The 24104-nt window shown below is 41.9% G+C and overlaps 3 protein-coding genes across 10 annotated transcripts in view; 1 reads left to right on the top strand and 2 right to left on the bottom strand.

Annotated features, from left to right (window-relative positions):
- The first annotated feature begins 859 nt into the window (after positions 1-859).
- fam219ab (family with sequence similarity 219 member Ab) lies at positions 860-10324 on the top strand. The gene is made up of 6 exons (XM_003452679.5): positions 860-1142; positions 2091-2190; positions 3813-3918; positions 4502-4582; positions 4670-4724; positions 7606-10324. The coding sequence occupies exons 1-6, from the start codon at positions 1065-1067 to the stop codon at positions 7762-7764; spliced, it is 579 nt and encodes a 192-aa protein (XP_003452727.1). The 5' UTR covers positions 860-1064; the 3' UTR covers positions 7765-10324.
- A 541-nt stretch (positions 10325-10865) lies between these two features.
- Positions 10866-14322, bottom strand: klf9 (Kruppel like factor 9). Its single transcript, XM_003452651.5, has 2 exons — positions 13284-14322; positions 10866-11812 (listed from the first exon to the last, which is right to left on the bottom strand). Exons 1-2 carry the CDS (start codon positions 13687-13689, stop codon positions 11532-11534), a joined length of 687 nt encoding a protein of 228 aa, XP_003452699.1. The 5' UTR covers positions 13690-14322; the 3' UTR covers positions 10866-11531.
- A 4113-nt stretch (positions 14323-18435) lies between these two features.
- The window catches only part of trpm3 (transient receptor potential cation channel, subfamily M, member 3), a 115374-nt gene continuing 109705 nt past the window's right edge, over positions 18436-24104 (bottom strand). For 7 of the 8 annotated variants that reach the window (XM_025897019.1, XM_025897020.1, XM_019366116.2 and 4 more), the window contains one exon: positions 18436-24039. In XM_025897019.1, coding sequence (XP_025752804.1) covers positions 22419-24039 — 1621 coding nt within the window. In that variant the 3' untranslated portion in view covers positions 18436-22418. The remainder of the gene's footprint in view (positions 24040-24104) is intronic. The other variant, XM_019366117.2, reaches the window with a different exon arrangement.

The raw sequence follows: 24104 nt of genomic DNA, 5'->3' as shown, positions 1-24104 counted from the left end.
AACATACTATACACCACGAATAAATACTATAAATAATAATACTATTTAAGTACTAGTAAATACTATATACAATAGAATAAAATACTGTACAAAATAGAATAAAATGCTCTGTTATAGTAGGAAAAAATTGCACTTGGTAATACTGCACATCAGGGAGACAGTTACAGTTCTGTATGGGATGTGTGCGCGTGTCTGTCTGCATGTGTGTGGTCATCTGCAGAGACCACCTTGTAGAGTCTGACAGCAGTTGGAAGGAAAGTCCTGTGAAATCTCTCTGTCCCACATCGTGGGTGCTGCACCCTGCCACTGAAGGAGCTGCTCAGTGCTGTGAGTCTCCTGCATGGGGTGGGAGATGCTGTCCAACAGGGATGACATCTTATTATTTTTTATATATATATTTTAGTTCATTTATGTAGGTTCGCCAGTAATTCACTAAATAAAAAATTGGAATATTTTAATACTGAAATAGTGATTCAGAAGAATTATTAAAGTAATTTATTAGTTATTAAAGTTATTAAAGAGCAAATGTACTAATATTTACTCTTAAATAAGTCTTTAGAGATTGTGCCTGATCAGGTCTATACATGGCATATATCGAGTGAATAACAAGAAAAGGGGAAATACTCATATACTGTGTAACGAGTCATTCACATAATCCTCCAACTGCACACTTTGTTGGGGACCATACTAACCCAATACATGGCATATATCGAGTGAATAACAAGAAAAGGGGAAATACTCATATACTGTGTAACGAGTCATTCACATAATCCTCCAACTGCACACTTTGTTGGGGACCATACTAACCCTCTTTGGAAGGCCCTCTTGGGTCCCCGTACCCTATTTTGGGATGCCAGACCCGGAAGTGGGTGGTGGAGTCACCGTCATCCAACTGGTCACACCATCGCCGACATACTGCCTGCTGGGATGTAGTTCTCCACCGGAAAACTACAAATATTGTTAGAAATCGGAGATCACTTACGATCTCGGCGATAACTCGTCGAAAGGATCCGCTACCATCGTTCAGTTTGGAGGAGAAAGGAGGAAAGAGGCGCGTTGCCAAAATGATGGAAGAAATAGACAGATTTCAAGTGCCGAGTGCTGTACAGGAGGCGGAGATGCAGGCTGAGATGCAGCCGCTGGTAAGTCTGGAACAGTCTGGAAATGACCGGCGGCGATATGATCTGTTTGCCTTGTTTAATTAAAAATAGCATTACAACCGCGCATACTTGTGTAGTGTTTGAGGCCTTGCCATTCATAAACTGAGACCCCGACAAACGCATCACCTGCCATGTGTAATGCTGCTTGATGTGGGCTGCCATTAGAACGTTCTCCGTCAAGTTTCCCGGCTGCTTTCACGGAGTGAAATCGAATAAACGACGACGGAATACACGAGGGGACGTGGATTTTGCTCACAAACAAGCTTTGTTGTGTTTTGTTTGTTTGGTTGTTTGTTTTTTTTGTCGCTCGCCATAACGCAAACAGCGTCCGGTCTGCTGCGCAGCATCCGTCATGTCTGGCGAAAACAAGCATCCCATCCCAGCACTGCTGCTGCTGCATCCTCAGCATCCATGCAGCAAGTTACTCTGGTGTCGACGCCACTTGCGTCACTTTGACGGGATTAGCGGGGGGCTCCTTATCGCTTGTATATGCTTGTATGTGCCATTAAAGGTTCGCCTTCACATACAAATCTCAGTGTAAACGGTTTAACGGAGCGCTCCGTGGCCTGTAGCGGGGCCCGGGGTTACTGCAGCCTGCAGGGCGGCCTCTGCTGCCCGCCGCCGGTGCCGCTGGGGAACAAGACTAGACCTAAAGCAACCTGACCTGCTGTCTCCAGGTGCCCCCACACCACAAGTCCCCACCGTTCCTCATGTGTTGCTGTTTATAAAGCCTTTCCTCCCTCTTACCTTTGCTCTCTGGTTGTAAGATGCACATTTATTTTAAGACTGCTGGCACAAATCACATATCTGTGTTTATTACCATTTATTCCCGTTGCTTAGCTATGGTGGGTATTACTCTGCATTACAAAACGACATTCATTATTCATCGCTGCCTCAGTAAAACACATCTCTGCACTTCCTTGTGTCCAGGACCCTGCCTCGTCCACAGCTTCAGAGGCTGACTCAGACACCAGAGAGGGGGAGCCTGTCACTATAAACTACAAGCCTTCACCTTTGCAGATGAAAATAGGTGAGAGATACAGTTTTAACTGCAGGCTAAATGTCTGTCTGTCCGTCTGTAGTTGTTGGAGTGTTGTTTGATTGACTGCCAAACACAAAATGGTGCGTAGTCTCTAGACACAGATCGTAAAGGAACCAGCATAGATACTGTATAGCTGTGCTGAGGCATTTTAATTAATGGCACATTGGCCTCTATAATTATTCTTGATGCCTTGCTAAGTAAAAACTAATGCGGTTACTACTGTAACAGGGCCGCAGCTACAGATTATTGTCTTTATTCATTAATCTGCTGATTATGTTTAGAATCTGTCCACTAATCTTTTAGTCTATTATTTTTAACAAAATGCCAATTGCATGTTCCCAAAACCCAATGTGATTGTCCTCAAGGCAGGGAATAACAGCCTCTCTGGCCCCTCTCATGCCGTCTTTATAGAAAGCCACAGTTCTTAAAGATTCATTTCAGCACCTTGGACAGAGTCCAGTGGCAAGCAGGAGGAGGTTTTTTTTTACTGTTTGCTACTATATGTTTACTCAGAGTCAATAATATCTAAGAATTAGTGAGCTGCTCTGTTAGTCAAAGCTCTTTTTTTAGGCTGTACAGCTACAGTTATGTATACGTTACCACTATCTGCTCTCTCTCGCAGTTTCTTGGTCCTGCGTCCAATTAAACATTGTTATAAAAACTACCTTGGCAACTATGTTGATTTCATTAGGCGTGCATGTTTGTTAAATCCATCACTTTGCTTTTGTGACCTTGAGATTAAAAAAAAAAAAAATCTACATCTATATGTCATGTAAAAACGTATTTAGTGCAGATTCCTCACAGCAAGAAGGGTCAGGTTTAAAAAATGCTGGTGAGCCAGGCCTCTCTGTGCGGAGTTTGCAGGTTCTCCCTGTGACTGCATGGATCAAATGGTGAACCTAAATTGGCAGTAGGTGAAGGTGTTAGTGTGCAGAGTTGTTTGTCTCTTTGTATAAGCCCTGTGAGGAGCTAGCAACTCTCCGGGGCGTACTCTTGTTCTTATTGTCAGCTGAGATAGGCATCAACCTCGCCTACAACCCCAGTCTATAAGTGGTTAAGAAAATGCATTGACATTCAAATGTTTTTAGATTGTAGCTGATGCCGAAAGGGGGAGGTTCTAGTTTTTGATGTCACATGAAAAGTTTCTGAATACATTTTACTTTTAGGCCTTTGAATTGTAATATGTTAAACAAATTTAACAGTCCTCTAAGCTCACACAGCAACAATCAGCACTCTTTGGTCAGCTGATCATTGAAGCACATCTCTCCAGTGAGCAGAAACTGATCTGCCCTGAAGTCACGTCTGTTACTCTGCTGCAGAGCTTACTAAAACTTTGTCTTCTTAGTAAGAAATGCCATCTCAGTCTTCTTAAAGTAAAGACTGACTTAATATAGAATTCAGCTAAATCAGGTCGTCACACCTGATTCTCATAAGTGTGCCTAAATAAAGTAAACATGAACATGTGTGCATATTTGCAACATTTAACTCAAGTATTACTTTACCTGACTGTAGTTTACTAGTTAAACTTTATTCCGTCACTCTTGTACAGATCATGTATCGTTCAAAGCTCAACCTTTATGCCTTTGCCTGCTTCTGTGTTTCTTACACAGAGAAACAGAGAGAGCTGGCTAGGAAGGGCTCGCTGAAGAACGGCAACACTGTAGGTAGTCCAGTCAACCAGCAGCCCAAGAAGAACAATGTCATGGCCAGAACACGGTAAGAAGCGAGCAGTCTCATCGTGGGGTCAGTCGAGAAATTACGAGAAGGACTTCTGTTGGCTGGTTGTTATTGATAAACAAAATCTCAGTACTTAGAAGTTTCTCACAGCAAACCTCATACAGTGCAATTTACGTGTTGAAGGAGATTCATGTGGTGTAATTGTGTAACTGTACTAGCTTTAAGTATAAGAGTACTGTAAAAACTGCAATGATCCAGCCTGAAGTGAAGCCACGGAACAATACAAATAAAGATGCTTAAGTGTGACAGTATTTCAGATGTAGAATTAAGCTTATTTTGTTCTTTCTAAATGTGCCATGTGTGGGGAAAAAAAGTGTTTTATGGCTGTGCAAAAAAGAGTCGTACTGATGTAGGGTTTGTAAGATGTCTGAAGTTAGACATTATACCGCTTTCATGCTTCTGTTGTTCCAGTGATTCAGCTGTGACGCTGCCTCCAGGCCCACTTTTCATTTATTTCAACATCTCTGCCAGTCCTGTTTTTGCTCACTTCTCACAGTTTGTGAAACTGTTTTTTCCTCCTCTGCGCCTGATCTCAACTCTATCTCTTTTCCTCTCAATGCAGGTTGGTAGTTCCCAATAAAGGCTATTCGTCTTTAGACCAGAGCCCAGATGAGAAGCCTTTGGTGGCCCTAGATACAGACAGGTGAACACACAAACATCTTTCTTTCTGAGAAGCACATAAGCAAACATTAATGATATTAATACTGTATCCTGTGTTTTTCTATTTCAGTGACGATGACTTTGACATGTCTAGATACTCCTCATCGGGATACTCTTCAGCCGAGGTAAGAGCTTGTGCTTAAGCAAATATCTGTGCATCCCACCCATTTGTATTTACTCTCATATTTCCCCCCCTTCTTCCATAATTATTAAGAGGCTAAGTGTTGGGGTTTTTACAAGCCAGTGTTAAAACTATCCGTGGCAATTCTGTGGGCATGTGCTCTCCCTGCAAGCGCGTGATTACACTGCAGATATATCTGCAGACAAATGTCTATTAGACACAAAGCTGGATACAAATGAAATGTGATATCTGCATGTCTGCTCTTGCAAATCTTGTTTGTAACGCTGCTGCCACTATAAGTGCAAATCGCAGACGCATCCTCATATTTATAACCTGTCTGTGACGAGTCCAAGCTTGTGGGTTTTGTAGGGTGAGTTTTACAGTCTCAGATCCTAATTCCAACATGCTGTCAGAAATGAATAGCTAATACACATTACATACTTTAAAGGCACTTATTTTCTCTCTTAGTTCCAGCTAACCTGGGTGTAACAAGTAACCATATAGTACAGTTACTGTTTCCACTGCAGGCCAACAGAGGTTGTTTGTTGTGCTTATTGTTGATAGAGTACAGAACAGCATATAGATAAAATGACCACACACTTTTTGTGCAAACAAAGGAATTATTTTGGTTATTTAAAAAAATCACAGCAGGAACAGTAGTTATCACGCTCCAAGTGATGATGCTTCCAGCCATCTGTGAAAGTGCCCAATCTCACTTTTCCATGGTTACCACTCGAACTTTTAACCAGTCTAAATCACAAACGGTCCTAATGTTTGTAATTAATGTTAATGTTTTATTGTATTAGTACAATCAGATTTTGATTTACCATTGATTTATATAAACATATCTATTTTTCTCTTTTCTTTTCCCTGCCTGTCCTCCTGTGCACTTTGGAATTTTACTTTCCTCCAACTCGTATGTTCCCAACCATGCAGTTTGCACAAATGATTCCTTGAGCAGTGTTTTTAAGGACCAAACAATGAGGTGGAGGATATACTCGCACTTACCATTAAAACACAAACACACCCTTTTCCTACTTTTTGCAAAGAAACTCTGAAAGGGATTCTCAACATTTTAGGAAATAATGGACCTTTTGCTGGTAATCAGTGGAGACTCAGAGGAATTAGATAACCTGAACACATATAAGAATGGTTTTAAAGTTTGGGTCATTCAGTACATCATAAAAACTAGATAAAACATGCCAATTATTAAACATTTGAGGTGTAGATTTTGTTATCTTTCTGCTGAGCCTGTAGCTGCTCTCACAAATGTCTCTCCTTTATGATAAATTAAAATACCTGCCTGCTAACGTGAGTTATGTTTTTCTTATACATATGAGAGTGGCACTAATCCTCTCACCTAATTTTCTGCAGTAAAGCGAATAAGTACACTATCTCAATAAGCTGTCTGAGACTGTCAAACATTAAACAGCTAGTTTAACAAAATAAATACATAAAAATACAGATTAGATGAGCTTACCAGAAGTTTGCATCTACTCATCATGTCAGGGTATTTCTGTAAACTTTTTTTTCAGGGTTGGAAAGATTATACAGCATATATTGACTACAGATTGTAGTTTCTATTTGGCATCCTCAACAGGCTTTGTTTAACAGCACTCACTGGACTGATCAATACTCAGATTTCCAAAGAACTCAGTGAAAATCTAAGAAGAAGAAGATCTGTAGATTGTAGATTCAGGCTTTCAAACCTAAGAACACTTTACCAACTGTTGAGCACGGTAGTGATAGCATTATGCTTCAGGGCTGTTTTGCTGTAAAGTGAATGGAATAATGAAGGAGAACAACTTCCATATTCTTAAACCTCACCACAAATCAAAAGCTATGCAGTTGAAAATTGAACACACACCGGGTTTTCCAAAAAGACAATGATCCCAAACACATCAAAACTGAATTTGGAGTGGGAAAAGCAGGTTAACATTAAGCTTCTGCAGTGGTATTCCCAAAGCCCCGACCCCAGTCTGTTTGAAAATTTGTTGACTATGCAAACCAGAAATGTAAATGACTCCAAAAGAACTCTAAGGAGCTTGTGGAAGTGGGAGTGGGAGTTGTCCCTTAAGAGGGTCATTGACCCACTATTGATCATGTGCCTCATCACATGAGCCAAGATGTGAAAAGGGTGTGGGTCATTATCAGAAGAGGTTTTGGGTGAAACGATTGTGAGATCTTGCTTCACCCTATCATTTGAACCATTGAGATCACCTGATGCAAGATGCGAGTGGGTGTTAAGGCATCTGGGAACAGATCTCAAAACTGGATTGTAGGTGGCAGACAGCTGGTGTCGTAAGGCACCCCCTCTGTTCAAAGATGATCGTTCACAGTGGACATAGATGAGGCCATCTTTTTATCCTCTTTCAAACCAGCTGTCTTCTCTGTTCAAAATGTGAACATTGGCCTCCTCGAATTAGGATCATCATCATCATCATGGTTCGTCCCAAGGACAACACTCCCAAACACAAACTAAACAACATAGTGTATACTATGCAGTGTAATGAGGAGTTCTCAGACTTCTACATTAGACAAACCAAACAGCCACATAGAAGAGCCACCTCGACAGGACAAGAGTCAGCTGTACATCTGCATCTAAAGGATAAAGGTCGCTCTTTCTTACCATGACCTTAACGCCTATGATGAGTGCATGTAAACTCCTGTCCACCACTATTTTTTCACTAGAGTCACAAGATTTTAGTAATTTGTTGTGTAAGTGACAGGAAGGGAATCAGCACATAAAGTTACAGGTTTGGTCTTCATTACTTTTGGCACATTCCTGTTTTGCAAAAGCTCTGCAGCCCTGTGATCTGCAACCCAAGAGTTAGTAAATGGTGCTGTAACTCACTGACCGCTCTCTCTGTCCTCTCATTTTTCAGCAAATCAATCAAGATTTGAACATTCAGCTGCTGAAAGATGGCTACCGCCTTGACGAAATCCCTGACGACGAGGACCTGGATCTGATCCCACCCAAATCAGTCAACCCTACCTGCATGTGCTGCCAGGCAACCTCCTCTACCACCTGTCAAATACAGTAACCCTGCCTTTCCAGCCTTCTGCCCCCCTGCTCTTTTCCACACAACATGAGCTCCCCTGCCCTCCCGTCTTTATCTGCTGTGACTTTACTTCGCCATGACCGTGGCGACAGTGAGACCTTGTTAGAATATCGTAAGTGCTATGATGATATTGACAACAACAAATAATCAAATTACCTTATAGAAACCTTGGTTTAAAATCTAGGAGAATGAACATGTTTGAAATTAATCAATATGTAATAAAAAGATTACTAAAGCGATGGTTTCCTCCTATGGTAGGACTTGCACTTGTGTTTGAGAGCTCTTCTCCTGGTCAACATGATTTAACATAACACACTGATAAAAGCTGACAAAAAAGAAAAGTTTGTTTGATGCTCTAAAGTGATTTCAGTTTCCCAGAAGAATAAGAAACATTATCATAACTGACTCAGCTGTTCTGTTTACCTGAATTCTGAGTTGCATTTATATATTTTTTATTTTCTAGTTTGTTTGTTTTTATTTAAATGCTTACTTTTTTAACCTGAGGGATCATTAAGATTGAATGTGCTGATGCTCAGATATTTGATAGTGTCGTAGAAGTCTGATTCTCCAAACAGAGGAAACTGTATTGTTGTTGTACCTTAAGGGGTTAATATGTAGCACAGGCCAGGTCATTGCACTCATTAACACCACCTTCAAGACTTCTGCTCTCTCTGCCTAAATGGCAAAGAGAGATGTGGCATCACAGAGTTTAGGAGTGAATGTATGAAATCGAATAGCTGAGGAACAAACTGCATGAAGAGCATCTGACTGAATAATCGAATGGTAAATAATGAGCAAGTAGCTTTTTGCACCACAGTTAATTTGTGCAATCACACACTACTGTTGTTGCATTGTTTTCAATTTGCACATTTTGCTTTTTACTTTTTTTGGGGAGCCCTTATCATTGTACTGTTTCCTGCAGAGCAGTGAAAATGAACTGTGTAGAAAGGGATGATTACATATTGTTTCTTGCTCTGATCCCTGCGTTATCAAGGCCAAAGCAACCTGATGATCACCGGACACTCCCTCCTTCCCGTTTCTGTGTCAGTGCCACAGATCATTAGGTGAACACAGGCTCACACACCAGAGGGGGTGTACTTCGAAGTGAGATTAATGAGCTAACGGGCTATCTTAAGCTTAAAGTCAGAGATTTAAGTGTTAGAAAGGTTGCTGTCTTTTCACCTGACTAAATCATCATGGTAAATACTGCTGATCGCAAAAAACGAAAGCCAGACTTAACAAAGGCAGCTGACAGCCACTGTTGTGGCGTTTTAGGTTTTGTCAAGCCAACTAACACAAAGATAGCCTGGCTATGTTGAATTTGCTTCATGGTATACGTCTTAGAAAGATGACTCAACTCACACACACAAACATGCATATGCATGCATAGACCTACAATGCCAAAATAATAAGTGAGACAGCATCGATTTCTGTTTTGAACAGAATGGAAATCGTTTTGCTATTGCAACATCAAGGATCGTTGACTTGGAGCACTAATGCCCTTCATTTACGACCCTCTCTCCTCTAAATTAGCTGTTTATTTGCAATTAGAGTATGCCTTAAGTATAGAAAAAACTTAAAAGATGTCTGTGTTCATGCCATCTTGATTAGTTTATTTGAAGAGCATTTGCTGTCTAAGAAGTTATGCTTTTTTTTCTTTTTACATTTAGACACAAGTGATAACTGTTTTTTTCTTCTTCTTTTTTTAAAAAAAGGAAAACAAAAGATTTTCTTGTAATGTAAACACTTCCATTACAGTATTTAACAATGTTATGTGCAGTGTATGAAAACAACAAATAAACAAAATGCAAATGAAACAGCGTCTGATGCGCTTTGTTATCCATAATAACATTATTCATAATTTTTTTATGGTAATATATAATAATGGCTGTACGGTGTGACCTATGAGTGTGAGATGTGAAAAAGAAGAAAGAGGCGAATGCTTAAAAAGAAAAAAACCAAAAGATAATTTTAATGTTAAAACATTTGAGCAACAATTATTACACAGGTATGTGTATTGCAATAGCATGGGATTTGCATTGACAGTCCCTGATTACAGTACAGTAGCATCAGAAGTAAGGGCTTCAACCTGAAAGGCACCAGCATCCAATCACAGTCATCATAATGCCAAAAAAGAAGAAAAATGAAATAAAATAAGCATTTCACTTCACAAATATATGTAGTTTGTATTCTACAAGCTACAGACTCTATTTGGACATTTGAATGCATCCTGTTACAAGTACAAAAGAAAGCTAATGACATCAATGATAATTCATCTGGCTCCTGTAGTGGCTTAATAAGACCTGTCATTCCATTCGTAATATTATAAAAGATTCCCAGACAAATAAAACATACACTGTACCAAAGAAAATACATACAAACATGCTACATGATGGAATTTGTTGAACTAACCAAGAAAGCACTCCTCAAATGGAAGGACAAACAATAAGAATAAAAATAATAATAACAATAATAATAATTAGGACTCTATGCTGCGAGAAATGTTGTGCTTCCATGTCAACACCAGGGGGTGTAATTTTAAGTCGTGTGTCCACACCTCACATTATTCCCTGATTTAAAAAAAAAATGCAATCCAAACAAAACTGGCACTCTTGGCATTTGAAGACAGTCGTTGAGCTTTGAAGTATTACTGAACAGCAACGCAAAGAATCTGACGATGTTAATTCAGGTAGTATTGAAAAACGTAGAAATTCCCCTCTGCCACAAAACTGTCAAAAGGCACGGACTTTTACTAAACATAAATCACTGTGGTCAGAACACTGAGTAGTGTTTAAACAGTAAGTGAAAAAATGTTACCACGTTATCTTCTAAAAGGTTTTACCCTGTTATGTTTTCAAGCATTACTAAGAAACAACACAAATGCTGAGATTTGCTCGTGTATTATGGCCTTGACAAGGTACTATAAAGGTATATTGGTGCATTTAATTGCAATGTGTGTGTTTCAACACAGGAAACACACTGCTTATCCCTACAAGCTCATAACACACCTGATTATACCTGAAGTCCATGGCAAAATGTATGAAATTAAATAAACAGGCTGTCTATATTTCTCTATAGTATAGTTTTCTTATTACTCTCTATTAACATGTAACTACACTAAACTTAGTATATCACCCATCTGAAGTTAGTTTGATCTATTTACATGATAATACTGCTGTGTTGTGCATTTGCATTATCCTGGGCTGAAAAGCAACTGTTCAAGTGTGCATAAGTCTATGTGTGCAATAACAATATTCATTAAATGACTATTTCCAGAACTTCTTTAAGCGCTAGGAATATAAGGACTTGCGTTCTTCCCATTCTCTTCATTTGCAAGGGAAGTCTGCAATGCAAAGTGAATTCATGCAGTGTTTTTCAAACACTTTATGGGTACATGGTTTCCACTTGGACGGCAGATTCTTTCAAGAAAAAAGGAAAAAAACCCATTTGACAACACACAATAAAAAAATACAAGTTGAAGAAGAACTGGACTTCCCTGAAATAACCCTTAATAAATAACAATCACCTCAGGGAATGAGATGAGACGTTCTAGTGTGATTACAGTCAGATTTGTCATGTTTGCTTCGTTACATGTGTAGTAAACTCTGAATTGTGGTCTGGCTGGTTGTCTGGCTCGACAGGATTTGTAGAAAAGGTACAGGTGCCACACGCGGGTGTGGATGTCTGTGTATGCCTCTGTATGTGCAGTATGTACCTTTGTGTGCACATGTACAGTATGTGGGTGTGTCTCACACCCCGGTGGGGCTTCGGTCTCCAGAATCAGAGGAGGACACGGACAAGGAGCAACGCCTTCTCTTGGCCGCGCCGGAGCCCTGGAGCATGCTGGGATGAAAGCCTGGATGTCGCCGGGCGTGTTTCTTCAGGTGGTCGCTCCTCATGAAGCACTTGTCACACATCGGACAGTTGAAGCGCTTTTCGCCTGTGTGCGTGCGATAGTGACGGGTGAGCTCGTCCGATCGGGAGAACTTCTTGCCGCAGCCTGCCCAGGTACACTCAAAGGGGCGCTCACCTGAGGGAAACACACCCAGTTTTTGTTTTTGTACATTTACACAACTAATCATATTAACCAACCCAAACCACTCCTTCCTCGCCGCAAAATCAATCATGTTATCATGTTACATTTGCACTTTTTCTTTCCTTCTAAAAAGAAAACAAATTAAGAGCCAACTTTATGTCTGTGAAGGTTCTCAGTCATCCAGGTCATCGTAGTCAAAGGAGTTTGCAAAGAAAAGCGTCTGGACAAAGAGCCAACTTTGTTGTTGTGAAATCTATTACAGGACCTACTTTGAGTTTGCTGTGTGTGAACAAATACTTATTTTACAAAACATAAAAAAAATCAAAAATCAAAATGATTTAAAAAAAAAAAGATCCCTGAGAGACCAAAGTCTCCTGTGGCACCTGCTTTGCATTTACACAAGTATGAGAATATGAATAACACAGAGACCAACAAACAACCCAGAGGACTTGGAGGCTGTATGCTGCATAGCAACAATCAGAGTGGATGAAAAAACTTACTGTGATAAGAGGAAACAATCAATATTAAAGCACAGACATACATTTGGGAGATTAATCAAGTGTGACAAGGAGAAGAAGGAGGGTGAAAATAAGACACAGACTGAGGTCTGGAGCGAAACTAAAACCTGCAGAAAGACTGCTGCTAAGAACAATAACATGTTGACATCGGAGCCGTCAGTCAAGATAGCCCTGAGGTGAAACAGGGCACACTACCCCCTCAACAGCTCTTCCACGTGCTGAGCAGAACCACATGTCAGCTCTTGTTTACAACCCCACGCGAGGGGAGTGGAGGTGGATGACGTATGAGGAAATGGAGGCGCAGTGTGCGTTACCTCCGGACAAGAACACGTGGGGACAACAGTGTCGCAGTGACCCGCGTGTGAATCACGACCTATTTAATGTGTCGGCAGATGTTCTTCCACTGTTACTCCGACTGCCAGTGCTGTATGATGAAGAGTGGTGGCAGGAACACAAAGCTATAATCATTAGAGGCGTTATTGGGGTCACATGATGCCCAATGCTCCAGCGTCATTTATTACATCTCAACAATAAAGCTTCGCAAATATGGGCGTCCGCACGTGGTGTTTACCCAAGATCGCACTCTGGCCGCGTGTCCACAGGACGTTAAAACAAAGATTTCCTCCCCCTTGCCTCTCCACCTCTCTGCCAGCCTCTGGTCCAATATGTCCCGGTGAATCACACCCCCTCCCACAAGTAGGCGATCATGAGACCACCTTTCCTATAATCTGGTTTTGCAGAAACACGTGGTCACGCCCCTAAAAGTCTCACAACACGGGTCACAGGCCTGGACTGTAGTCTGTCACAATTTACTCTTACTTTCAGTGCCCAGTTAAGAGTCTTGCGCCATAAATAAGAAAAATACGAAAAATGGGTCGAAGTGTTGGTATCGTAGGTGTGTCGCCTAAGCACCCAGCAAGCACCCCATCACCCCTCACTCTACTTACCGGTATGGACCCGAAGATGGGCTTTAAGGTGGGACGACTTGCCGTACATCTTCCCGCAGTCAGCAAAAGGGCAGCGGTGTCTCTTCTCGGAGCACGGCAGTCTCCCCGCCGCCGCCTTCGTGTTCCGGGGATGTTTGGCTTGGCTGGCCGGAGAGCCGCGGCTGTCCCCGCCGCTCAGCCGACTCCCCCGTTCCGCTTTCTCCTGCGCGCCGGCCTCGCTGCCCCCGAGACATCGGTTTTCTCCAGCGCTGACAGCGTTGGGGCTGCATTTATTCAAGTCCAGCAAAATCCTCGCAACCATCAGTAAAGTCCTGTTCTCCTGGCTCTCTTTCAGTACGTCCTCCATCCGCCCCGGCGGTGGTCGGCTGGGGACGCGGTCTGCAGAGACGTCGACTTCCGACGACATCACGATCCCTGAAGCAGAGCCGGGAGGAGAGAAGCAAAACAATAGATCTTGAGAGGCGAGGAAAAACTATCCGACAAAGCGGATACAGTAATCAGTCCGCAGTCCTCCCAGGAAACATGCGGTTAATCATCCACACGTGTCGTCTTCAATGTGACCACTCCGCGCAGACTGCGCTTTTCTTGTCGGGGTTGCGCGGCGGATAAATAAACGCCCCGCTCAGGAAAGATAGCGCTTTGAAATTGTTCCCCGGTTCCTCTTTTCTCTTTCTTCCTCCAGATCCTTTTAATTCTAACGGACGAATCAAAATCACAGCGTTTACCCACGGCGCTATTGTGTCCGCCTCTCTGTGCGCACCCACACACTGGCCAACTTGTCCTATTTTACAGAGAGCAGCACTTTAGTTCAACTCCAAGAAACAATTTCGCGGAATCCCACTGTGTCATAATTAAACTGGACTGTGATTGGATGAGAAGAAACGTGACTCGGTTTTTGGGGGACTGCCTATTGACCGGAGTGAGTGAAAAGACCCTCGACTAATCACAAGACTGGGACTGGTGAAAAGGGCAAGACCACACTCATGTTACCTTCAGGGCCTTAAGGAAAATGGTAAATATGGGTGTTAGAGTGTAAAAATGGATTTGAAGAATCATTAAAAAAATATAAGTCCATGTAGGTGTAGATCTATATGTAGATACGTAAAAGTGTCGTCATTAAAAACAAAAATCCAACCCTTTGTGATTTTGGATAATAAATAAATGAAAAATGAATAATGCATGATAATAAACATTGGTTGTATATGCTCAGATTTATATTTACATGCCTTATAATAACAAGTTTAATAATAATAACAAATTTCTTTCTCTGAAGTTTAAGTTTTGAGAGTAATAAATGGTGTCCTTTCCTCTTTTCTGGGTGATTTGCTTCAGTCACTTGTCTCTTTCATCATTCGGTCATCCCACCTAATTTGACCAGTGTAATGTGTACACTTCAGTATCATCCCTGTCATTCTTTCACAGTCAAAGCTTTTCTGGTAGTTTCCTACCCTACACAATAACATACAGCATGCTTTAGCACGAGCCAGCAGATTATTTTTTTTTTAAAGATGACACAAAAAACTGCCTTATGAAGGAAGAGACATGCATTTTATTTTCTTATGTCCAGACCAAACAATCCACAATGATGGCTGTTGGCTGATGACAGACCTCACACTGTGTCTCATTTTCACAGCCATAGACTAGCTCTAAATTAGCACAGCCCCAAAACACTGCACTCTTCAGTGACCTCCTAAAGCACTTGCGATCTTGCAAATTGCCTGTCTTTACTGCCTGAGTAAATAGGCACACTTTAAATATAAGGCCTTCAACAATGTTCAATGGAAAAGTCATTTGATCAGCACTCCCTGAATCAGCTGTAGATATTTATAATGCCGATACCTCCATGATAAACTGTTATACTATATATATATATATATATATATATATATATATATATCTGAATGCTCTGTTATGTATGGAAAAAGTTTGCCCCAGTGTTTTTACAGCTGCTAAATATTTACAAGTTCCTCTTTAGAGGGCTGAAATATTGACATGTAAGCTTGTTTTGTGAGATAAAGACATCTAAGATAAAGTTACTGTTTTTCTTACAGTCACACTTTTTCCAGCGACTTTATAAAAACATTTTTAATGTTTACATTCTGATAGTTTCCTTAGTTTACGTTCACCCTAGAACTATGTGTTTCTTAATCCTGCCAAGTTACTATTCACTATGAACTAAACAAGGTAGCACCTTTCCCCTGTGCCTCAACATTTTCAGACTACATGTTTCCCATTGTCTCTTAAAAGTTTGCTAAAAAAAAAAAAAAAAATGAAAAAAAAAAAGGAATGAGTACAATACTGCCAGCCCACTTAAAAGTGAAATAAGACCCCTCTGGTTAAAAAGTACAGGGGGTGGTTCACTTGTGGTCAAAGTTCCTAGAAAATCCTCAGCTTAGGGGGTGCAGGGATTGAGAAATGTGAGCTCTTGACAGTTCTCCCTGACCTGAACTTTGTAGTCAAGAGTTGGACACATGTTCTTCCTTGGTTTTGTTTTTCTGTTTACCCACAGAGAGGTTTGGTCCTGCGTTTTTATAGGACAGGACCCAGTGTTCTCAAAATATGGGTTTGAACTTTGCCTGGTGACAAACATGGTTTATGCTGGTGTGATCCCCATACTAGTGTATAGCCTACATACCAAGCTGGTGGCTGTCACAATGTAAATGACAACAAAAATACATAATCCATACGAAGCTTACTGCCCCTCTGCTGCATGGGTACATATATATATATATATAGATAGATATAGCTCATATAGATTCATTTGTCCTGTGTTGAATCAATATGAAAAACAAGGGTTATGAGGGAGTAGGATTCAAGCCAACTGCAACAGAAATAACAAAACAATAAGTTCTATTTTCTGCATCCCAGAATCAAACTGTACAAGGACTTCTTGCTCTTTTTCCACGATCGCCCCATGCTGGAACTCCGCCCCACTTTGCTCCAGCAGAACCCCCAGATTTCCAGGAAAAAAATCTGGTTGAAACTAGGGTCTTGGTCAGACGCGTGTAGTGTCTGCAGCCACCCTCCCACTCCTCCTGCAGCAGAGCTGTAAACATTTCTGGGGAAGAGGAGGCGCTTCCTCGGCTGCCGCAGTTGCTGCTCCCCGCTTCCTTCTCGCACTAACGTGCAAAGAGTTCAATAGTGCACGGTGCATCTGGGTCATGTTGTTGTGATGACTTGTACGACGATTGCGACAAAGATAAGGTTGTTTTTTTTAAAGAGTGTGAGCGCGTGCGTGTCATGTAACCGAGAGGAGGAGGAGGAGGAGGGCGCGCGCATAATCTCAGTACAAAATGTTCCCTTCCACGTGCGGAGTATGAGCTGACGCACCACTGCTGGCCCTCTCCCTTGTGCTAATATAGGCTACCCCGCCCCTCCCCGGCTTCCAAACACTCACAGCCCGGAAGACTGGAGGAGAGCCGGTGGAAGACAGGCACAGCGCGGGCACGGCAGGGAGTGTAAAACCTTCACAGTTAATATGTAAAACCACGTTTGTATAAACCACAGGTGTCATGCAGGCCCTGGCCAATATGACATAAATACATTCAAGTACTCAGTACTCAACTGTTTACTGAAGAATTTCTATTACAGCTGAAGAAAGCGTGTGAAAACTGGGACCAGTTCCAGGCTGTGTTTTTATGGCAGTGTAAGAAGTTTTACAAAGGACAGTCAATGCAGGGGTGTGTTGCCATATCTACTGATGTGCTCCAGTGCTTTATGAGCCTTTGTTGCCTTATGTATTCTACAAAGACTTTTTGTTTGTTTGTTTTTGATTCGTTTCTGCTTAAAACTAGAAGCTTTCAAGGTATTCTTCTGTAAGACCAACTCCCAGTATGGATTCAGGAGACAGACACTCTGTTTTTAAGGTTACACTTAAAACTTTCCTTTTGATAAAGCTTAATTAGGGCTGGATCCTGAACCCTGGGTTCCCTTAAGAGGGTTAAGGGTAACCTGAGCAATAGGCCTGTGCTGCTTTTCTCTCTCTACTACTGTAGGGTCTTTACAATATCACCCACTAAACACTATCCGTGCACTATAGACGTGCAGATCATGTCTATATTGATCCGTCACGCCGACGTCACTTTGCGCAGTGGGCAAGCTCCTCGAGGTGACCGCTGTTGTGATTTAGTGCCATATAAATAAAATTGAGTTGAGGTATATCATAGGGAGGGTCAAAGATGCTGATGTTCCTGTAGCCGTTTAACTTCAGATTTTAAATCATTGTTCCAATCAGTTATTGGGGTGTTATAATGTGTAGCGAGTGTATGAACTTTCATTCTCCTTTTCTGAAGATAAGAAAGTCAGTAGAAGCAAGATGCAGGTGAGCAAGAGGAAGGTGGGTGTTAATGGTGAAGATGCAAGGAGTAGTGCAGATGGATGTATTTAAATACCTGTGGTAAACCATCCAAAGCAGCTGGTAGTGGTGAAGAAGGGTGTGCAGGCCGGGTGGAGTGGGTGGAGATGAGTGTCAGGGTGATTTGTGACAGAAGGATAGCAGCAAGCATGAAAGGGGAGGGTTTCAAGATGGTATTGTGTCTTGCTATGATGCATGGTTTGGAGATGGTGGCACTGACAAAAAGATTGCCACCTCCATCTCCATCTGCTGAGTTGATGCTTAGCAATCAGGAGGGACAGGATCAGAAATGAGGATATCAAAGAGGCAGCTCAGGTAGAGTTGTTTGGAGACAAAGTGAGAGAGGCAAGGCTGAGATGGTTTGGGCAGATGCAGAGAAGGGATAGTGGCTTTATTGGACAAAGGATGCTGCCAGGCAGGGGTAAATAAGGAAGACCACAGAGGAGATTCATGGATGTAGAGGATGAGGAGATGCAGAAGGTTGGAGGAGGAAAACAGTGAGATGGATGCAGATGATCCACTGTGTCGACTCCTAAAGGGAGCAACTGTGAGAAGAAGATACTCTACTATAGTTTGTGTATCACATCTTTTGTACGGCTACAACACACAACCAAAGTCTATTAAAAAATGACAAAGCCTTTTCTATTTTTCTTCTTCTGTGCTTGAAGCCAAGAAACATGTTCCCGCTTTCATCACTTTTATCTTCTAAAGCAGACATAAGGTCCTCACCATGATACTCAGTGTGCTGTCATTCATTGCTTGAGTATCCACGTAAATTAAAAACAGACGAGACACAAATGACCAATCTATTTAATTGTTTATTTAACAATGCATGCCAGACATGATCCTATTCACATTGAAGAATACAGATTTGTATTTGCATCCAAATACTCACTAATTTGATTTCATATTATAATCTCTCTCTATCTTTCTCTCAGTCATCATTACACATCATCTCTGTACACTCTGAGTGGAAGAACTGCATGCATTTAAAGGACATTAAATAAAGTGTGACCAGTAGAGGGATAAGTCCCTTTTAGTCGAACAACATCAGCAGTTATTGCAGAAAAAACATGTGCGTGATACTCTAAAGCTTACGAGTCACAGGTTTCATAGGAGGGAAGCAAATCTGTTGATTATTATTATCATATATGCTCATGATTCCCCAAAACTTTAAGAGACAGTGTAGTAAAATATTTAAAAAATACTGTACATTAAGATTCCGTTGGGTTGTGTTGTGTTGGCATGCCTCCCAGTTATTAGTGTCATCTACACTTCCGATTCACACGCAGTTTATTTAAACGCACGCACAAACATACGCACACATGCACGCCTCCTGTCAGTACCTTCCACAACAGTCTCATCAGCACATCGCAAACACAATAAAGAATCACGTACAAACCTTAATGAGTTTCTACATGCCTTGGACATGTATGCTCTCTCGTATATGAGGATAAGGAACTTTGAAAAGAATAAAAGAGAATGTAAGGTCAAATAGAAGGGCATAAACTTTCATTCCAATGTGGCCATCTTGTTTTCTGACTGGCCCTGCAACGACTGAGGTGACCTCTGCTTAGTTAATCCTGTCTGCAACAGCTGTGACTCAGAGTGTTTCCATTTGGTTGACAGAGTTTGGTTTGGTTCAAAATGCAAGAGTCAACTAAGCATGACTGCTAAAACATTCCTCATTTTTGTTTGTACTGTTGGTGTTTTCAACTTTTGTGGTAGAACAAGTTGATCAGGTATGAAGACATTCATCCATTGTATTGCCATTTCTGAACACCTAAACACAAAAATATAGTTTTTCTATGATCAAAAAGATTCTGGGTTAGACTCATTAAGCACAGTGATTATACTGGACTCTTTCTTTCTTCCTTTCTACGATAAACTTTCCATCTTGCATCACTGGGGTAATGTTGTCCCTGAGCACTGACCTTCATCTTTAAACTATGCTATGACTTACATATGTGTTGAGGAAATTAAAACTCTCATCTTTTAGGTTTGCCATCCAGCCACTGCACGTAATTGGGGTTAACTGCAACTTCTGTTGTGATTACAAGGTTAAAGGGACAATCTCCAGATTCTACCTAGAAAAGTCAGGTAACTGGTCACGTGGTGTGGCGCTTTGCCCAGGACCACAGTTGTTTAATGTCTTTTGTAGCTCTCAGACAAATTAAGAGACATGACCTGCGGGCTTTTAACAGTCCTGGATCATTAGATTTGGGTAGTATCACATGATTTAATCCAATTCAAGCAAGAAAGACCAGTTACTGCAATGACACCTACTGTTTATATTACATCCTCACCCTCGTTTTCATGTGCAGGTTTGTTTTTTTTCTTATCCTCCAAAGCTATTGTTGTCAGTGAGATCTTTTATGTGTTCTGGTGAAGAAATTCAAATAAATGCCCATACAAGCAATGATACAGTTTACAGATAACAACAATTCCCCCACTCTGTACATCAGATGTGTCCAAAGAGAACAACAAATGTCTGTGAGAACATAACCACTGATTGTTTGGCCTCTTGACAAGAGAAGACAAAGATGAAAAGAGGAAATTCACAGATTTATGAATCACTTCAGTCCCCACATACTCCATCCATGCCCAAAAGGCACCCTAAGTTTGGTATACTGGCAACTATGTATTGCCTTGTCAACATTAGAAAATTCTCATAAGCTGGTTGATAAAACATACAATAAAAACTACTTTAAATACTTTAAATATGATCGAAATGTACAGTATATCAGACAAGTCTATATATTTAATAAATAATATAATACATCGTCATTTAGTGCATGTAGATGGTCATCTTTTATTAAATTGAAAAGCTTAATTAGAAAATACTCGACAAAAATATCACTGAGAAGATATAAATATTGATTTTTGTAATTCAAACAGGCATTTACTGTAATTATCAATAAGGAGCAAGAAAATGTCAATAAATAGAATCAATCTCAAAAGAAGAGCAACATGATTAAAACTGAATCATAAGAGTGAGAAAATATAAAAACAAACATTAAAAATCAGTAAGAATTCTATTGATTGAAGCTATTTTGTCTTTACAAAGCTATCGGAAAAAGACATCTTCTTTTTCAGACTTCTTTCTTTACAATAAAAAAAATGAGAACTTTTTTTTAAAACACTGATCTGGCTTTCATCTTTTAATATTAATGACCCTATGTTTCCTCCTTCACGCTGCTTTAAAATGCACGTCTTTCTTAATAAATCTCAGCTAGAATGTGTATACTTGGCAACTCATTCCGGAGCTTTTCCAAATATAAATCAATCAGAAATAAATTCAAGGTCCTTCAATATGATCTGTATGCTTATTTTAACATTTGTTTTAGTATTAGGCAACAGCTTTTTTGTGTGTTTTTTAAAATAAGCCTCTTTTTGCAGTGATCTGCTTTGAATTCAATTAAAAAAAGAATGAAAGGAGAAAAACAAATGGATGACAGTTATTGGATAGATGAAGGACGGATCTGTTAGGTGCAGGCGGATGTAAAAACCATTTTAAAAATAATGCCACTGCCGAAACCTGAAGGAAGAGGGCTGGGCTACAAGAGAGCTACGATTCTTGGAGTGAAAAGATTTTTGGTGTCAGGTGCGGGCAACTAAGGTTCACATCAGGTTTGCCCAGCAAGCATTGCTTCTCACACAGGCTCATAACGCCCCCTTGTCCCCATCTATTGCAATTGCACTTGTAAAAGCTCTCTGGAGTCAGGTATGAACTAAGGTTTCTCTCCAAGTGATATGTAGGATTTCACTGACCAAGTGTGTGTGTGGATAACCATGAGGATGTCACCATACGCAGAGCGCCTTTCTCTTTCATGCCCTTACATGATGCCTCAGGACAGTGCCTCAAGCACGGCCGCAGGAGATACATGGTGGCATGCTGACTTTTTGACTGCAGTGTGTTCAAATGCTGCTTTGTTTCTGGCAAAGATGAGCGCTTTAGCCGTTTCCTCTCTGATGCTACAATATACAAACAGAAGAGAAAAAACTGTATCCTTGAAAAATGAAATATTTATTAATTATGTGAAAGATTGTGTACTTAGAGGTAAGTTTTGTCATATTAGTGATATCATTTGAAGTGCAGTGAAGTCCAAAGACTTCTGATCCCTTCACAAAGTGGCCAGAAATGTTAGTGTCTTTCTGGGTTGGGTTTATGTGAGTTAGGATTATATGAAGCAGGGAAAATGTATTTGAAGGTAAGGTTTTGCAGTAGTAATGACTCTATGCTAGGACAACATGGCAAAAAGAGGTGGGTGTCTTTTCTTTCTTTCTCCTCTCCCTTGGCCTCTCAGACTTGACAGTGTCTACCATATAAAGCTGCTAGGAGTAACAGTATACTTTGTGTGTGACTAGTGTGACTGATATGTGATGTAACACAGTGAAAGATGTCTACTTGAAGTAAAGGTGGTGGGTGGAAGACATACAGTACGAATACACCTTCCATTGCCATAACACCAAACTGAGAGTTACTTAGCTACAAGAGGTAAAAACTAGTCTAGATTCATAGCTCTTTGTTTTGACTGGTGTACAGTAGGACCCCTTTATCTCCAATCATTCTCTGCAGATGATTCAGGGTAAAGCTGCCCTTCAATACTGACTATGAATACATTTTTCTAATCTGAGATATAATGCGGAAAAAAAACAACCTTAGATCTCGTCCAGATTAGCATCTAAGGGCAACTTCACCCTGCTATCACTTTAGCCCTCGGCCATCACAATACTCCTCTCTGGTCCTAACAGTGTGCAAGTGCACTTACACATCCTCGTCACGTGTAGTTTTGTCTATCGAAGCTGCGGAAAGCCGACGGAGCTGCCAGCTTCCTCATTGAGAGGCTGTCAGTTTTGGCTGTGTCAGGCCTTGCTCCAGACTTGCTCCTGAGGAAGGGGTTTCTGGTTCCTGCCAGACCCCGTCCCCCAGGCCCAGGCCCCCTGTCTGCCCCCAGACCCGGTCCTCTCTCCATCCTCTCACTCACCGACAGGCTCTTCCGGTGCGGAGGAGCCAGCGTGAGCGAAGGATGGGAGTCGTCTGACGAGCAGCTGTTTGCTCGCTCCAGCTTGGAGAAGGGGGAGCAGAGAGGGGCCCCACTGGGCCCACCTAGGACCCCTAGCCGAGGGGTATCAGGGGGTGGAACCAGGTCATCAGGGTCCTCAGGATCAGACTCTGTGTGACTAAGCTCTGCCTCTCTCTCTGGGTGAGAGGAACCAACGTCCGACGGCTTATCAAAGGGGAATGAAGTGGAACCTCCGGGTGACTGCGAGCGTTCTGCGGGGGTGTATGGAGATGAGACGCAGCGTGTATCGATGCAGTCAGTGATGCTGGTGTACTCCGCGGCCTTTACCTGGACTCCGGCCCCAATCCCACCATAACAGCTTCTTGGTGTGAACATGAGGCTGTGTGACTTGACCAGAGGAGGCTCATCCAGGAATCCTGTGCCTGCAGTAGAGAGGTAGCGGCTGCTCTTAGAACGTTCGAGCAGCCCTGCTGAGGGAGGTGGGGATGGTTCCATATCCCAAGGAGGTAAAGTGCTGTCTGGTAAGAGATGTGCTGAGCATAATGACAAATCAGCTGCAGCACTGTCATCAAACATAGCTCCAGCAGTTCCACTGCTGCCTGCACCGCCCTCTGAGTGCCTGTCGCCCAAACCGCTGGTGGCAGCGCTGCTGAACTCCCGGCCTCCAGGCAGCACCGTCTCTATTATATCTGACTGCAGCGAGGAGTCTCTCTGGAGAGGTGGGACCATACGGAGAGGATCTAGAAAGACCTCCGCAGGCCCCACCTCTTCAGACGTTGAGACATAGATATCAATGCAGGATGACGGACGGTGCTGCTGGGAGACCGACAACGTCGCCAGTGGGAGGGGCTTAGACTCCTTGGGGCCGGCAGCTGAGGACACAGATTGTGAGCTGTTGGCTCTGTGGAGACTGAGTGAGCGGTCTTTGAAGAAGCTTTCAGCTCGCTCAGCTCTACTTCCACGTTCAGCAGCACGACCAGCTCCAACATAAAATGAGTGACTTCTGGTCCGTGTTGTTATACTAGTGGGCGAAGGAGGAGACATGGAACCCTCAGCTGTTCCCTCTAGAGCCTCCTGTAGGCGGTAGCAGTTCCCCTCTGTGCTGTTAAAGCTGCTTTGACGGAGAATGTATGCCGCTTCAGGGCACTCAGCCTGGCGGAGTATGTATGCAGAGTCTGTGCAGTCAGATGAAGTCCGAGAACGCGCTTTTTGGACCTCCCCGCGCTCGACACCAGTCATGCGCTCCAGTGCTACAGCAATTCGTCCAATTAGCTCTTCCATTTGGGCCAGACGAATATCAACAGTCTGCAGTGATGCCTTCATGAAGTGTTCCCTCTCATTGACTTCCTCTAAACGCATCGCCATATTCTCCACCCTGACAGAGAAGACAGAAATGAGAGAAAAACATCATAAAAGCACTGGAGGGGGTAGAGTAGAGAA

The sequence above is a fragment of the Oreochromis niloticus genome, linkage group LG12 (assembly GCF_001858045.2).
Source record: "Oreochromis niloticus isolate F11D_XX linkage group LG12, O_niloticus_UMD_NMBU, whole genome shotgun sequence".
NCBI lineage: Eukaryota > Metazoa > Chordata > Actinopteri > Cichliformes > Cichlidae > Oreochromis > Oreochromis niloticus.
The sequence above is the reverse complement of the archived record's forward strand: the minus strand, read 5'-3'. Positions and strand labels throughout refer to the sequence as shown.

Coding starts and splice junctions, on each gene's coding strand:
- fam219ab (XM_003452679.5), top strand. CDS start 1,065: ATGATGGAAGAAATAGACAGATTTCAAGTGCCGAGTGCTGTACAGGAG. Junction 2,191..3,812: donor ACCTTTGCAGATGAAAATAG/GTGAGAGATACA, acceptor TTTCTTACACAG/AGAAACAGAGAGAGCTGGCT. Junction 3,919..4,501: donor AATGTCATGGCCAGAACACG/GTAAGAAGCGAG, acceptor CTCTCAATGCAG/GTTGGTAGTTCCCAATAAAG.
- klf9 (XM_003452651.5), bottom strand. CDS start 13,689: ATGTCGTCGGAAGTCGACGTCTCTGCAGACCGCGTCCCCAGCCGACCA. Junction 11,813..13,283: donor CCATCTTCGGGTCCATACCG/GTAAGTAGAGTG, acceptor TGTTTCCCTCAG/GTGAGCGCCCCTTTGAGTGT.